Source organism: Aotus nancymaae, unplaced genomic scaffold (assembly GCF_030222135.1).
Source record: "Aotus nancymaae isolate 86718 unplaced genomic scaffold, 86718_ANA_hifiasm-v0.15.2.pri h1tg000025l, whole genome shotgun sequence".
NCBI classification, from domain to species: Eukaryota; Metazoa; Chordata; class Mammalia; order Primates; family Aotidae; genus Aotus; species Aotus nancymaae.
Genome location: NW_026988438.1, coordinates 3,150,184 through 3,168,338, shown reverse-complemented (window position 1 = coordinate 3,168,338; position 18,155 = coordinate 3,150,184). Strand labels below are relative to the sequence as shown.

The window sequence follows — 18,155 nt, the reverse complement described above, 5'->3', positions numbered from 1 at the left end:
ACCTAAGTGCCCACTGACCAATGAGTGGATAAAGAAAATGTGGTATAGATACACCGTGGAATACTTCAACCAGAAAATAAAGAATGAAATAATGTCTTCCATAGCAACTTGGATGATGCTGAAGGTCATTATTCTAAGTGAACTAACTCAGGAATGGAAAACCAAATAGCGTATGATCTCATTTATAAGTGGGAGCTAAGCTATGGGCACACAAAGGCATACAGAGTGATATCATGAACTTTGGAGATTCAAAAGGGAGAGGATGGAAAAGGGTATGGGATTTAAAAAACTACATATTGAGTACAATGTATACTACTTGGGTGACAGGTGCACTAAAATCACAGAGTTCACCACTATACAATTCACCCGTGTAACCAAAAACCACTTGTACCCCAAAAAAAGCTACTGAAATTAAAAATAAAATTTAAAGATAATCCAGAAAGGGAGTAAAAACGTCCTGTAAAGAATCGTTAGGGAGAGAATATCTGAAGATAGCCTGACTAGCTGTGTGACCTCAAAAAAATTAATATATTTCATGTAATAACTGTGCTTTACACTGTCCCCATGTTTTTTCAAGTATGTAGCACATTTGCAAAGCTTTTCATAAACAGGTAAGAAAAATATTTATTTTTTTTTAACTTTTACTTTAGATTCGGGGCACATACATGTGCAGGGTTGTTAAATAGGTAAATTCGTGTCATGGGGGTTTGTTGTACATATTATTTCGGCACCCAGGGACAAAGCCTTGTACTCAATAGTTATTTTTTCTGCTCCTCTCCCTCCTCTCACTCTCCACCTTGAAGTGGTCGCCAGTGTCTTGTTTCCTACTTTGTGTTCATGAGTTCTCATGATTTAGCTCCCATTTATAAGTGAGAACATGTGGTATTCGGCTTTCTTTCTTTTTTTTTTTTTTGAGAAAGAGAGGAAAATAGGAAGGAGGAAAAAGGAAGAGAAAGAGAGAGATAGAATGGGGAGGAGGAAGAAGGAAAAGAAAGAGGGAGAGAGAATGGGAGTATTGATTTCTTGCCCAGGCTAGAATGCAATTTAGTAATGGGTATTGAAAACCTCTTTTATACTGATAATTATACTTAATGATGTAGTCAGGAAGGAATAAGGGAAGAAGATAACAAACAAACAGCCAACCAATATTTAATTTAAACCTATGAAATGCTATGCGATCACTGAGGAGTGATTTACTTCCAATTATATAGTCACCTTTGGAATAGGTGTGAGGTGGTAATGTATGTTTTGTGTATTTGAAGTGGAGAGTTCTATAAATGTTTATTAAGTTTACTTGTTCCAGGTCTGAGTTCAAGTTCTGAATATCCTTGTTAATTTTCTATCTCGTTGATCTATAGAATCGTTAGCTCTTCTTGTTGCATTGATCCTTTTGCCATTATGTAATGTCATTCCTCGCCTCTTTTGATCTTTGTTGCTTTAAAGTCTACTTTACCAGAGGCGAGAATTGCATCTCCTGCTTTTTGTTTATTGGTTTATTTTTACTCTCTGTTTGATTGGTAAATCTTCCTCCTTCTCTCTGAGTCTTTGTGTATTGTTGCATGTAAGATGGGCCCGGATGCAGCATACCGATGGGTTTTGGCTTTTTATCCAATTAAAATATATATAAGTTTAATACCGGCGTTTGATGCTAGCTGGCTGTTTTGCCCATTAGTTGATGTAAATTTTTTATTGTGTTAAAGTTCTTTGCTTTTTGATATATTTTTGGAAAGGCTGATATTGGTTGTTCCTTTATATGTATAGTGCTTCTTTCAGAAGCTCTTGTAGAGCAGGCCTGGTGGTGGTGAACTCTCTAAGTACTTGTTTGTTCGCAAAAGATTTAATTTTTCCTTCACTCATAAAGCTTAGTTTGGCTGGATAGGAAATTCTGGGTTGAAAGTTCTTTTCTTTAAGGTTGTTAAATATTGGTCCCCACTCTTTTCTGGCTTGTAGGGTTTCTGCTGAGAGATCTGCTGTAAGTCTGATAGGTTTCCCTTTATGGGTAACCTGACCTTTCTCTCTGGCTGCCCTTAGTATTTTCTCCTTCATTTCAACCCTAATAAATCTGGCAATTATGTGCCTTGGGGTTGGTCTTCTTGAAGAATATCTTTGTGGTGTTCTCTGTATTACCTGGAGTTGAATATTACCCTGCCTTGCCAGGTTGGGAAAATTTTCCTGAATGATATCCTAAAGAGTATTTTCCAACTTGGATTCATTCTCTTCATCACATTCAGGTACACCTATCAAACGTAAATTAGGTCTTTTCACATAGTCCCATATTTCCTGGAGACTTTGCTCATTCCTTTTCATCCTTTTTTCTGCATTCTTGTCTTCTCGTTTCATTTCACTGAGCTGGTCCTCGACTTCTGATATCTTTCCTTCTGCTTGATCAATTCGACTGTTTAAACTTGTGCATGCTTCGCGAAGTTCTCGTGTTGTGTTTTTCAGCTCCATCAATTCACTTATATTCTTCTCTAAATTGTCCATTCTCGTTAACATTTCATCAAACCTTTTTTCAAGGTTCTTAGTTTCTTTGCATTGGGTTAGAACAAGTTCTTTTAATTCACAGAAGTTTCTTATCACCCACGTTTTGAAACCTGCGTCTGTTATTGGAACACACGTGTAATCTATTAAGCCTTGTTCCGTTACTGATGAGGAATTGCAATCCCCTGTAGAGGGAGAGGCATTCTGATTTTGAGTATTCTCTACCTTTTTACTCTGGTTTCCTCCCTTCATTATATATTTGTCTGTCTGTCGTCTTTATAATTACCGACTTTCTAACTGGGTCTCTGACGTCCAACTTGTTGATTCCCTGCGCCGAAATCTGAGCAATCCACTGAGCCGGCCAAAACAGCGGTGTTAAGATTGATGGTGCTTTTCTGCCCGGGAATCTCCGGACTCTGCACCAAGAACTGGCGTGCTAAGGCACCAGCAAAACCGCCACGCCGGCCACAAGAGTCGCCCTGGCGACCCGTGGAGCTCTTCCACTGGGAATCTCCTGGTCCGTGAGCAACTAATATTCGTCTGAAAGTGTGGCGTCCTCTCGTTCTTTGCGCTTTCACTGGGAGGTACGTGCCCGAGCTGCTAATCATCAGCCATCTTGGCTCTCTCTCTGGTATTCGGCTTTCTGTTCCTTTGTTAGTTTGCTAAGAATAATGGCCTCCAGCTCCATTCATGTTCTGGCAAAAGACATGATCTCTTTCTTTTTTATGGCTGCATAGTATTCCATGGTGTATTATATGTACCACATTTTCTTTATCCAGTCTATCATTAAATGGCATTTAGGTTGATTCCATGTATTTGCTATTGTAAATTGTACTGCAGTGAACATTTGCGTGCACGCGTCTTTATGGTAGAATGATTTCTATTCCTCTGGGTATAAACCCAGTAATGGGATTGCTGGGTCAAATGGTAGTTCTGTTTTTAGCTGTTTGAGGAATCACCACACTGTCTTTCACAATTATTGAACTAATTTACACTCCCATCAATGGTATGTGTTTCTTTTTCTCCACAACCTTGCCAGCATCCACTATTTTGAGAAAAATGTTTATTTACTTGGTAATAGTATACATTCTAGCAAATGATTTTTTAAGTCAACATTCAACTTAGATTGTTTAACATTAAAAAATATTTTCTAAATTATTACCTCTTATGGCAAAAAATTTAATTTATTTTTACATTTGAACTGGAGGCTCCATGCAGATGGCATTCCAAGAGTAAATCTGTCATTCTAGATTTAAACAATAACCCAGAAATTGTTGAGTAAGAAATTTTGTCAAATTTTTACTACATAGACTGGCAGGGGTAAGGATTGCTTTGAAAAAAACTGAGTTTGACCAGAGAAATGTCTTTTTGGGGTCTTACATATATTTGTAGTTTTAATTTACATAGAAAATATATATATATAATAACTAATAATATACATATATAGATATATACATAGCAAATTATCTCAAAACCCAGCTACGAAAAACAACCAGTATTTAATATCTTCCCTTCTGAATGTTAAGACTTTGGGGGTTGCTCGGCTGGGTGCCTCCAGTCAGTCCCCTACCAGGCTGAAATCCAGGGCAAGACTGTGGTTATCTCAAGGTTCCCTTTGCGGGGATCCACTTCCAAAGCTGCCTCACCTGGCTGTTGACAAGCCTCAAGTCCTCTCCAACTATTAGCCAGAGACTTCAATACCTTGCCATGTGGGTCTCCCTGTAGGTCAGCTTACAACATGACAGCTGGTTTTCCTCAGAATAGGCCAGAGAGAGAGAGAGAGAGAGAGAGAAGTTGCTTAAGATAGAAACCACAGTCTTTTTATCACCTAATCTCGGATATTATCACCTAATATCCTTTGTATTCTGTTCATTAGAAGTGAGTCCACAAATCCAGCCCACATGCAAGAAGAAGGGATCACACAGGAATGTGAAAACCAGGAGGCAGAGGTTACTGGAGTATTGCAGAGGTTGTGCACACGTGCACATGCATGCATGTATGCATGTACATGTGTGCGATCACGTATATATATACCTACTCATACACTCACATTTAAATACACACACATGTGTGCACATACACATATGTATTTATGCATGTGCGTATCTATATATTTCTAGAGTATTTATGCTTCGAATGCCTGACGGTCATATCATATGTATGATGATATGTGGCATTCCTGCTAACATTCACAAGACCTCTCTGTTAGTTTAGTTAGAGAATAATTTTCAAGAATAATCACCAAGTCTAAATTAAGTGAAGTGAGGAAAGGATTAGTAACTTCAGTGGCTTCAGGCATAATGGAAGTTAACTTCTGTAAGTTATTAGACTTTTCTATTCTGTTCCATCTCTAATTTCAGGCTAGACTCCTTTGTCCCTGGCTCCATGATTTAGAGAGGCTGCTTTGGACCTCCTCGCTGGAGGAGAAGGAGTGTTCACTGGAGATTTTACCTCCTCATCTTTTTCACATTCTTTACCTAGGGTCCTGAAATGATGGGCATGTGCTCCCCTAGACCCAAAGGATAAGCAAAGGGTGGCTGTTTATGAGGATGGACAGAGCTTAGACATGGAGACCCATTATTCTTGGGAGAAAATGTGAAATCACACTGAAACTGTCCTGGTTTAGAATTGAAAATTATTATTATTGTTATTATTTTAGTTAAGCTAAAGTTGTGTCTATAGGCATCTAGCTTTTCCAGCCAGTGTAGGAATGTTTACAAATCTGAACCAGTTTCTGTTCCTATAAAGGTAGATATTTGAGAGATTGTGTGCAAATTTTGAAAGAGATGAGGTGCATATGGAAGAAATGGAAGTGGCTGCTTTCCTGAAAGAGCTAAAGAAAAAAGCTACATGTAAGCTGTGTTTCTTCAGAACTTTGATGGCAAAGTGTCACATGGGTTTGGAGTAAGACAGTGCTTCTCCTATCAGCTCACAACCCATCACCACTCTAATAACTCAAAAAAAAAAAAGTTGATACTTAGAATATCAGGTCATAGCATCCAGGGCATGGACCCTAGAGACTAGCAAAGGGCACTTGGGGTTAGAGAAATGAAGTTTATTTCAGTAGTCTGAAGGGCAGCAGGCATTAACCAGGAAGAGAAGGGCAAGAGAAGACAGCTTTGCAGGATGCTGCAAGATGACTTGAGGCCACTCATTGGTGACTTCAAGAAATAAATGGCAAACTCTTTATAGATCCAGCTTGCAGGGCTTTATTCATTGGCATTTGGAGGTTAAAAGTTAAGCAATGAATATGAAAAGACAATTCACATAGAAAAGTACAAATGACCAATAAGCTTTTGGAAAGATAGTAAACTGTACTACATAAATATAGAACAAAACATTGAGATTAAAAATTTCTCCAATTAGATTGCAAAGTTCAACAAAATTGATATTGAAAAGAGGAAGATACCCTATCCAGAAAGGGGCATTATCATATATGATCCAATAATCTCATGAAGGAATTTCAGCTACTGGAATAGTAGTAATCCAGGTGTGCAAAGACATGTGTTACAATATTGTTTGTCATAGCAAAAACATGGACAACACAAATGTTTATCAATGGAGTAATAAATAAGCTGTAAGATACATTACAATGGAATATAACGCCACTATTCAATTTTGTAATTCTATGTACACTGACTTGAAAAGATGGAGGTTCATGAGATGGTAAAGAGAAAAATGAAAAATGAAGAACAAATTACATGGTTTAATCTCATTTAATATCTACCTATATACACAGAAGCAAAAGTTAGCCTACCACAGTTTCACGGATGCTGGCAAAAGATGATACTTCTGAGATAAAGGATAGCTTATTACTCACAGTAATGGCATAGACAGAATATTAGTATTTCCACCAATTCTCCTATGCACAATTTCCAGAGGGCAATGTGAAATGGGCCAGATGATACGGTCACATAGAGTGGGTTGTGTTACAGAAGAGGAAATTTGAACTTAAGGAAGCCAGACCTTTTATACTAGGCAGTAAGTTGCCTGAGCTTACCTTTATAATAAGCAAGGGAGACATTATCTTTATTATACTGCTGAGTAAAAAAAACAAAAACAAAAACAAAACACCTACTCTTTGTTCTGAAGGTAGACATTATATCTACCAAGGCTGTGGGTAGACACTATAGCTTCAAAAACTGTTTGCTGTACAAATCTCTTGAAAATGTAGTCCTTACCAAAGGCAGTTAGTGGCTTTGCTAATGCTCAATAACAGGAGAGACTCCTGGAGAATTTTCCCTCAATATTCCATTGTTATTTGCATTTTACATAAACAACAACAAGAAAGAATTGTGGCTATCAAATAAAATGGGATGTTATTTTACCTAAACTTATAACAATGAAAATTTTGATAACCTGGTCATTGAATATCATAAAAACATATGTTTTTCTTAATTTTGAAAATTCATTTTTTTTTTTAGAGACAGGGTCTTGCTCTGTTGCTCAAGCTGGAGTAATGTGCGTGATCATAGCTCACCACAGCCTCGAACTCCTATCCTCAAGTGATTCTCCTGCCCTGGCTTCCAAAGTGCTGAAATTATAGGCATGAACCACTGTGCCTGGCCAGATATATCTTTTTATACATGTGATATAAGAATATATATATTGATTATGGCCAATATATTGTTTATTCTATGCTCATTTTACACAGTAGAAAATGAGTGATAATGATAATTTTATTTAATACATGTTTTTTACTCACTTAGAAAAACAATATCTAGATTGATAACTGGAATTATTCAAGAAAAAATTATATAGAGAATTTTTAAAAGTTATGTAGCTTTAATGATAGCCATCACATCCATATTTTTTTCTCACATATTTTTTACTGAAAATTTATTCTTAAAAACCTGTTCAATATCAATAGAAGAATCTTTTACTTTGTAAACAATACACACTACCTGTCTAGGAGAGTTAATTAAAGAAAAGATTTTTTGAACTGAACTTCCAGCTTTTACTATTGAAGCAATTGAGGCCCAAAGACATTAAGTGATTTGAAGGTGGCCAACAACTAGTTAATGTCAGAGCTGAGACTAAATCCCACATGCCCGGACTTGGAGCAGAGGATTCTTTCTTCTTATCCAAATCCACATACATGATATGATAGAGCTTTCAAACTGGGGTATGCGTACCCCTGCAGGCAATGGCAGCAAGCCAGGGAGGTAAAGCCACAGGATAAACACAGGGTGTCTTGCTTCAGTGTAAATATTACACAAAGACTTGAGAGTTAGGGGAACCTCTTTATTTTTATATTAAAACAAGATTGATTGTAAAGAAGAATGCATATTTTACATGAATTTTAAGAATTTCAGGCTGGATTCCTCAGGCAATAATCCGACTCCATGGAAGTAAAATTCTCTCTGCTCACTCTACTAGGAATAATTCTTTTGTAAAAATTTCATGTCACCAATGTGAGAATGTGTGGGAAGGAGGCTTAATAAAAAAAAAATGCCTTTATTAACCTCTGTCCTTGACATTCCATAATTAAATTTGCTTTATTTTAGCCTTTGTGATCAGTTAATTTTTTTCTTGAAGAAGGAATATGTTAAGACCTTATAATAAAGGAGTCTTGAGTTCCTTTCCCAAGAATAGGGGTTTTTAAAATTACCTTTTTAATATAAGGTGAAATGCTAAAAATAAAGGATAAACATTTTAAGTGTGATTTTAGTAGAAATTAACTGGTGACTAGTTTACATCTGCAAGATGCTCTTTAAAACTATTTTGCATATGGTTATAAAGTCACATTTGTGTAATGTAGAAAACTGAACAAGTATTGTGCATTTTTATTTTTTTATCTAGCATATTCATTAATAATATCTGAAATGCTGTAACACATATCAACAGCAAAAATGGGCCAATAAATTATTATATATGCCTTCTCAGTGGACTATTTCTCTCATTTGAGTTTTATTTCTAGGATAGAAACTACTTAAACAATAGTTTCTCTCCTTTTTTTTTTTTTTTTGAGACAGAGTCAGCTTACTGCAACCCCTGCCTCCTGGGTTCAAGTGATTCCCCTGCCTCAGCCTCCAAGTAGCCGGGATTACAAGTGTGTGCCACCATGCCCAGCTAATTTTTGTATTTTTAGTATTTTGTATATTTAATATTTTTAGTAGAGATGGGGTCTCACCATGTTGGCCTGGATGGTCTCGATCTTCTGATCTTGTGATCTGTCTGCCTTGGCCTCCCAAAGTGCTGGGATTACAGGCATGAGCCACCATGCCTGGCATCAAAATAAATATCTTGATGCAATATTTTTTAAAAAATCAAAATGTATGCAAATAACACACATGATGAACAAAATGTCAAACTTTTAAATAGAGACATGATAAGTAGTACTGGCTTTTATCCTTTTGCTTCAAGTTCCACGGAGACTCTGCAGGGCACCTCCTCGACCCCCCACCCTGAGCATAAGACCACTGGTCCTCACATACACCTAATTTTCAGAAACCTAAATTTTCTGATATTCAAATCTTGAATCAAAGCGATGATTGCTGGGTGACTGCGGTTGAGGCGCTCTGACCTCCTCTTGGCCTCGGACGTAGCTGATCCCCCTCTTCCTGGCATCCACCGCGCGCAGGGGTAACATGCGTGTGTCCAAGGCAGAAGCGTGGGTGCTGCAGGGCCACACGCGCAAACGTCACAGAAGTCAGTGTTTGGCTTCAAATATTCCCCATTGTGAATTGGCTTTCAGTCAACGGGAATGCAGTAACTGCTGGTAACAGAACAATGAGCTGCGCGCCAAGCCAAGTCTCTTCCGTGTCACAGGCGAGAGCGGCCGGATTAATCACCGCTGCCGCTGGCCGCCCCTGTGTGCTGATGTCCTGGGACCCGATCTCCGTGCCCCGTGCCTTCCGATGCTGGAGCCTACGGAGGGCGTCCGAAACGGCGACAGAGCAGTCGCCGGGTAAGCGGCACCTGCCTTCCCAGGCCACCAGCCCCTCAGGCCCCCTCAGGGCCTCACCTCCTCTTGAGGACTCCAGACAGGTACTGAATTTGGAGGGGAATTTCAATAGCCTGAAGATGGAGATAGGTCAGATTTCAAATTAGTTGGTTAACATAAACGGAAAACAAAGAGTCCAGCACAAAATTAGGATGTGAACAGCAATGAGCAGTGGCAAACCCCACTCTGCACCGCCTGGGCTGGAAGTCTCTATTCTCCTGGGTGGGGTTTGAGGACTTCCCCATCCACACTAATAGGCTCACATTGACCTTTTGCAACTCAGCATCTGCTGTGTATATAATTATGGTGGTTTGGAGATTAAGTGAAATGGAGATTAAGTAAATTTCGCAGTCCTGATTCTCCAACGCGCGCGCGCGCGCGTGTGTGTGTGTATCCCTGATATATTGTTCCCGGCAAGTGTAATCGACACCTTGAAGAGCAAACATTACTTGATGAACCCTACAAGCAGAGTTGAGAGCAGCTAAGATAATGATTAAAATAATATTTGGGTGGGAAAAAAAAATCTCAGAATTGTGACAGGTAAGACCTAGCAAGCTAGCAAGGTTTTCTGGAGTTCTCTGACTCATCTGCAAAGTGGTGGTGGTGGGGCGGGGGTTGATTAAACGAACCTGAGAGTTCTGTGTTGAATTGAAAGCTCCTCACACTAAGTCCTAACTTGTGCCTGCGTGTTGCATGGAGGAATAAGAATTTATCATCAGAGAGGACATTTTCTTCTGTAGGTTTTAATAGTGACCTTATTCTTCTAGGATTTAATAATCCTACCATTTTCAAACTTTTTTTTCCTTTGATTCTAGATCCTCAGGCATTGGGTGGTGGAGGAAGCAGCTGCTGTTCTCCCCACACTGGAACGATTCACATCCCAATTTTGTGATGAACTCTTTTTATTTTCCTTTCATGTTAACTAATTAATTTGAAATCGGACTTTTCCCCCTTTTCAGGCTATTGAATTTTCCTTCCAAATTCAGTGTCTTTTCTGAGTTTAGATTAGATCGAAAATGTACCTTCTTCAAATGCCCCTCTGCCTCCACTGTCCTTTTGTTCCTCCACCTCACTTAACCCTCCTCCTCTGTCTTCTTTCCAACATGCTTCCCTCTCCTTTCTCTCCATGTAGACACTTCATCATAATCTTCCTTAGACCCACTCTCCTCTGGTTAACTGAGTCATCAGATCTGCACAGCTGCTGTGATGAGATCTCTGATGAGCTCCATATTTACATTTGCAGCTTTCTGGTGGGTGCCTTGACCTGTATGTTCCCCCATGGCCTCAATCTCAGCATTTCTCAGCTGCATCTGTCTTCCCTCCTAGTCACCTTTCTGATCATCAAGTCACCACATCATCATCATCATCACCTGTGACTTCCCTCCTGCTAAGTCTCTGCCTCCATTTACTTGCCAGTTCCCATTCATTCTCCCTAAACATGCCCCATGTCGTATCTGTTCATTGCTTATTCACACTTGCCCCCACCCTGGGGCAGGCTCATTAGCTGGTGGACTTCATTTTCCAGAGGCAGCCTTGCTTCATGTCTACAGTCCTCCCTCTACCCCAGGACCCCATACACGTCACTGCTAGAGTCATCCTCCTGATGCCTAGCTTTCTCACGTGTTTTTTCTAGATCAGAATCCAGTAATATCTTCCTATTGCCCCAGAAGTGAGCACAATGCTGAACCACACATGAGTTAGGTGATTGAACGAACCAAGGACACCAACAGAGGAGGAAACATGTTTGTGAAATAACTTGATATTCGATATTTTATTAAAGCATTGATATCATTATCCTGGAAAAAAATCAGAATTAAACTTTCGCACATGAATTTTACCATATAGCTACCTAGAATATATATTTCATATATAGGTACATATACCTGTTTATATATCATCTAAAATTAAATGATGTTAAGTTAGAGTTCTCAAGGCCTGAAGAGGTTTTCTCTGGGCACTGATTAAGTACCCACTTCTGAGCCTAAATTTCAAAGTTGGCATAAATAATATGAGCCCAATCCACGTTTCTTAATTTATTTCTCACAATTGGCTTCCACACGCCTTTTACTTCAGCCTAAGGCTGTACAGCCCCATATACCTTACACATTCTTCTGCTTCTTCTGTTTTGTGCATTTAGTCTCCTCTTCCACCAACATCCCATTTCTAATTTTACTTCACCTCTTAAGGCCCAGCCTGACTGTCGGTTGTGCCCTGAAATCTTCCAGCATGTCCAAGCTAACAGTACAGGCACACTTCATTCTGTGCTTCACTATATTGTGCTTGGCAATACTGGGTTTTTTTTTAAATGTTACTATAGTAATTTAAGAGACCACAAACTGTGCCTCTATAAGCTGGCGAACTTAATTAAATTCCTTTAGATGAAGGCATGTGACTAGTGAAACTGTGTGTTGACTGGGAACTGGAGTTGTTCCACCACGGATTCACTGAAATATGAACTGGCACATTTTCATGTTTCTTGGCACTTTGATATTAATATTTTGTATAAGATTCATGCAAAATTACTGATTGGAAAGAAACATGCTGTGATAAAAACTTGTATAAATAATTATGATAGTGATTTACATATTATGCTGATACATTCCATTTCTCTTTTACCTCATATTTTTTGAAATTTGATTTAAATCTTTAAATATTCATTCTATGACTAAAATTTTCAAAATGTGCATTACTTTCTGATTATCAAATTAATATGTGCTTATTGTAAAATACTAAAACATCACTAAAAATATATATTGCCTAGAAAGTGAAAGTCCCTCGTGATCTCAAGTGATGACTTTGGCTAATAATTTGAAGTGTGTGCATTTTGTATACATATAAATATAACTTTTAACAAAAATATTGTTACACATATTATACTGCCAATTACTTTTCTATTTATAAATATATTTTAGATATCTTTATATGTCTAGATATCCATCTGTATTAGAGTTCTCCAGAGAAATGAAACAATAGTATATATAGAGATATGTAGAAAAATGCTTATTATGAGGAACTGGCTCACTTGATTATGGAGGCTGTCCCACAGTCTGCTGTCCGCAATCTGGAGCCCAGGAGAGAGCCACTAATGTCGTTTAGTCCAAGCTTGAAGACCTGAGAACTTGGAATGCTGATGTCTAAAGGCAGAAGATGGATGCCCTAGATCCAGAAGAAAAAATGAATTCACATTCCTCTGTTTTTCTCTTCTATTGAGGCCCTCAGTGGCTTGGATGATATCCACCCCCCATTGTCAAGAGTGATCTTCTTTACTCAGTCCACTAATACTAATGCTAATCTCTTCCAAAAATATCCTCAGAAACACACCCATAAATAATGTTTTACCTGCTATCTGGGCATCCCCTAGTCCAGTCAAATTTATATATAAAATTAGCCATCAGACCACCTCTCTGTATTTTTAAACCACTTCACAGTATTCCATTGCAATGTCATATGTCAATTTAACATGCATTCTAATTAATGGGGACTATTTCACAACCACAGAAAATGCATGCTGAAATAAGCAGTGATAATCACATTTGTCTGTGTGTTTGCACCTGTGTGTTTCTGAGTCCTGGAGGTAGGATGGCTGGATCAATTTAAAAACACATTTATAATTTTAATATATGGCTGCCAAGTTTTAATTCTTTAGGTAGGCTATAACCACCCCAAACATTTGCAAAGTTGTGACTGACTACATAATAGAGGTGATAGCTGACATCTTTAAGTTAAAATACCCAGATGAGAACGTCTAAGCCTGATCCAATGGGTTTTTCCAAGCCTCAGGTTTAGCTTGTGTAACTGGGTAACAAAACACCCTGATGGTAATGCCTACACCTGAGCCTATGAATGCTCCAAGCCCCTAGATTCAGCTTGCTTAACAAGGAGTCAAGGGACGTTTGGGACTATAAATGTGCAGCTGCTCTCCATCACTAGGATACCTACCGTCCTCATTTCTGTAAATATGTTCGTTACAGTAAATACAACTCCTGTTAAAGTCCTCTACCAAATAGCAAAACCACTGTCAAAATTTCATAAGTCACTCAGAAAGATTTATAATTCAGTTATGACCTCACCATTCACAGCAAATCCAAGCTAAAATTTGGTGTCTGTTTTGACTCTGATAATTACATTTGTCAGATTCCAGAATTACAATGATTATACTTTTCACTTTTGTCATGTCTTATTAGCGCTTCTTTTTCATGGCAAATTATAGACAGACCTTACTTTTTTCATATTATTTCAGGTCATGTGGCCTATTAATGTTATTTTATAATTTAGCAAAGGACTTTAAGGAAGAAAAGCAAAGCATTTAAATAGCTGTTGCTAGATTTTTATTTTTAAAACAAAACCTATGCGAATAAAAGTTGCTTCTCCACCAAAAATTCTCACAGCGTGAGTATGTTAGCAACTCATGAAAAATGAAGGCACCGTTGCTTGCCAAGCAAGGAAAAATGTATTTATTCATTTGTTCAGAGAAAAATGACATGTATTCATTCATTTTACATTTTTTGAGAACTTACTGCATGCCAAGCATAATGTGAAAGTCGCAAAAAAGAATGTCCTATAATAATGTACATTTTATCCTACTTCCTCCACCTCCAACCCTGATGCTGGGCGACTTCTATATAGGAAACCTATGAAATACTAATTCTTCATGATCAAAGAAACATTTAAGAATAGTTATTTAAAGACCAAATTACCTTGCCTCATAGAGAATAAAAAAGTTGCATTTGGTATATATGTACACATACATATTTTTCTCTCTCTGATTAAATTTATTTAAACATCTGTGCCCAGGATTAAGGGTAATGAAATTCAACCACAAAGATGAGTAAATAATATATAATTATAGTGTTGGCATTTATCAGTTTAGAATGGTTACCTCCATATTCACCTTTCTTTTGATCTTCTTGTAGACATTATTGTTATTGACTGCAAATGCCTCAGCATTTTTGTTCATTGGAATGTAGTTTGACAGATTAATTATATGTTATCAGGCAGTTGAAGATCAGCTAAAGATATGTGGCCACAAGAGGGATGATGATGTCTTTGAGCTGTTCCTTTCTAAAAAGTAAGTGTACTTAACAGAAAAAGTGGAAGAGTATCGTTATCATGATCATGTTATAATGTTTCATAGATTCAAATGTTTTCATTTTTTCACCTCAAGGACTGGGTAGGCAACCATACTCCAATTATTTTACCACTTGCTGGAGCTCACAGTTTTCTATTGGAGAGACAAGATACTGAAATCGATACAAACAAAGATTATGGAAACAGACTGTTTGAATCCCAGCTCTGTCTCTTCCAGCTGCTTTGTCTCTTCCAGCTGGGTGATCTTGGTGTTATAAGCAAATGCTGCAAAAGAAGTAGCACTCAAATATAAATTTCCTCAGCAAGGCAATTTTCTTCTATAGAAGGGTGCGGCTCACAGATGGAACAATGGTGATCACACACCTGGATAAGGGAGGAGAAGGAGTACTTATTCCTGATGGAGGATTGCCCCTACTGCTGTATCATTCACCTGCTGGCTAGGGTTACATGGCAACTGCACAGTCTAGACTAATCCTGACTGGCTATTTTAAAGGGAGCAGGGGTATAAGCTGGAGAGGTGGGGTGGGTTGTCTGGTGGGAAGAACGGTTACAGGCAGGTCAGAGCAGGTAGCCGGGGGTCAAAGCAGGTGACCAGAGCAGGTGACTGGGATGAGTCAGGACAGAACAGAGGGCCTGGAGAACAGATGTGAACTACTGATTAGAACTGGTGGAAAAGGTTGTTTACTGAAATGACAAGGATGTCAAACTTTAAAATGGAGAATTAAAGAATAAGAGAGCTGAACATAACTGACATACTGATTCTTCAAAGAGAAACTTGGGGTTCACTATATCTAACATTGGGTATATCATATAACCTCCCTGTTAGGATTGTCAGATTTGACAAATAAGTATACAGGACAACCAGTTGGATTTGAATTTCATAGAAACAACAAATATAATTTTATTTAGTATAGTACGTCTCACACAGTAGTTGGAAAATTTGTTGTTTCCCTGAAATTCAAATGTAGCCCGATATCCCGTATTTTATCTGGCAACTCTATTCCCTGGGTATAATTATACTACCTCATTCTCAGGGTTGTTGTGAAGCTTAGGTGAGTTAGGAAAAGTTAGTCAAAGTTACTGGTACACAGTAAGCACTCAATGAGCATTAGTACAGTTAATATTATTGTAATTATTAGGAATCATTATACCACATGCCGTAATAATAATCCCCATTATACTACAACCTCTAACAATCCCCATACCAATTTTACTGGTAAATAAGAAAAACCCTCTCTTATATCAACAGCCTACTTTGATTCCACTCAAATTCCCCAAGGTGGTAGACAACAAATTGGGTTTTTCTATAGAGTAGAATGAGATAGAACCCAGGTATGAGAGGAAGAGGGAGCTATAAATAAGATTAGATTCTGATACTACAGTTCTCACTGGCCAATAAGTGACACTAAAGTTTGCATTTTAAGCACAATGACCCTATTTCTACATTTTAGTCCCCCTACTTTGTGCCTTTTAATGCCTCTGAATTCTGTGTATTATTTTTAAATAGGTTTGATATATTTTTTATCATATGTAATCTTTGGAACTCAGCTTCTTATAAAGAAAATGCCTTAGTTTATCAATGATTTTAATCACTTTTATTTCTAGTGATTTGGGGAAATCCTTTATTATTATATTCTTTTTATTATAAATAAATATCTATGCTTATCAGCACAGAGAAAAGTGTTTATCTTTGTAATGACTCTGAATCTCTTGGTAGTAAAGGAATAAATTGATGACCAGTTTGAAATATTTAAAAATATATTTTTTAGTATGGAACAGGTATGGGAGATATGTCAGAATAAACATTCTGACATATTTAAGGTCATGCTTTGAGCCTCTCAATATAGGTCAGTTAGTTTTACAATAACAGTAAATACTTCATGTGGTCAAAAGATTGCATCTTCCATGATTTTGACAATTGTATGCTACTGATCATTATAGTAGATGATGATATACTATCATCTACTTATAGTAGATAATAAGAATAGTTTTAAAATACTAGAAAAATTGAGATATTGACCACCTGACAATGGATAATTAATGATCTCCTTGTGAGAAGGACAACACCTTTTGCATTTTAAGGATACTAAGTTACCATTTCATCCAACTGTGGACAAAAAGTATTTCCCAGTCCAGGTGCCAATACACTGGTATACTGGGTTATTTGCATGAGTTTCTGTTGACTCTGGGATATGGAAAGCATCTTATTGATGTGTTCTCGAGTGATCAGGGAGAACATACATTGTAACAAGATGTTGAAAATTATTGTCAACCTGAGTCATAGTCATCGTTAGTAGAATTACCTCTCATTATCCTTTGACTTGCCTCACCTTATAGTGTAAGAGCCTGTTATTGATTTAGGACACATTTATGTGCAGAATAAACCCTTCTGACAAGAAGGAGTTAAAGTACCATTGAAAAGTGAATTTACATAATGTTAGATGTGGGCTTGTTAATTTTTTAATTAAATTTAAAAAAAGAAAAAACTGAATTTATTACATTACCTAATCAATGAAAATTCAACATTGATATTACCACTACAAAAAAATTAATGAAACTAACTTAACACAGTTAATACTTTAACGTATTAGTGTATTAAAATAACTTTGGGGGTGGGCACAGTGGCTCACTCCTGTAATCCTAGCTATTTAGGAGGCCGAAGCGGTGGATCACTTGAGGTCACGAGTTGAAGACCATTCTGGCCAACATAGTGAAACCCTGTCTCTACCAAAAATACAAAAATTAGTTGGGCATAATGGTGCATGCCTGTAATCCCAGCTACTTAGGAGGCTGAGGCACAGGAATTGCTTGAACCGAACCTGGGAGGCGGAGGTTGCAGTGAGCTGAGATCATGCCACTGCACTCCAGCCTGGGTGACAGAGTGAGACTCAGTTTCAAAAAATAAAATAAAATAAAAATCTTTTATGGGAAATCCTCTGAGTGGGGCATTAGATACTCTAATGTAGCCATGTAATGATTTCTTTAGTATTTATCATGGGAACAGATGAAGTTAACATACTCTCACTATTGCCCATTGCAATATTAGGGTACCCCAAGGTCCAAGTACTCTTTCCCTGAAATAAGCTACGTATCTACAGTGAGAAAGGAGAATGTATTATTATTTGTGCAACTTTCCTACTAAAAGTTGCTTTGAGGCCAGACGAGGTGGCTTATGCCTGTAATCCCAACTCTTTGGGAGGCCAAGACAGGTGGATCACCTGAGCCCAGGAGTTTGAGACCAGTCTGGCCAACATGTGAAATCTCATCTCTACAAAAATTAGCCAGATGTGGTGACATGTACCTGTGGTCCCAGCTACTTGGGAGGCTGAGGTGGGAGGATCACTTGAACCTGAGAGGTAGAGGTTTGCAGTGAGCCGAGATTGAACACTGTACTCCAGCCTGGGCAAGAGAGTCAGACCCTGTCTAAAAATAATAATAATAAGTTGCTTTGGAAGAGTCTGAAATATTTTGTTGTGCCAGGGAAGTGCTAAGAACTAATTGTACATGTTAGAGAGACACAAGATTCTGCTTGAAAAGTCTTTTATAAAGGGAGAATTTGATAATTGTTTTAAGCGATAAAGGATTAAGAAAAAACTCCTGAAAATTCAGGGAAGATGGGAAGGAGAATGAATGAGAAAGA

The 18,155-nt window shown here is 37.8% G+C and overlaps 1 protein-coding gene across 1 annotated transcript in view; it reads left to right on the top strand.

Moving 5' to 3' along the window:
• LRRC72 (leucine rich repeat containing 72) overlaps positions 1-18,155 on the top strand; it is a 169,994-nt gene that overhangs the window by 112,677 nt on the left and 39,162 nt on the right. The window contains 3 exon segments of the mRNA XM_064380338.1: positions 9,253-9,374; positions 9,376-9,391; positions 14,422-14,495. Coding sequence (XP_064236408.1) covers positions 9,304-9,374; positions 9,376-9,391; positions 14,422-14,495 — 161 coding nt within the window. The 5' untranslated portion in view covers positions 9,253-9,303.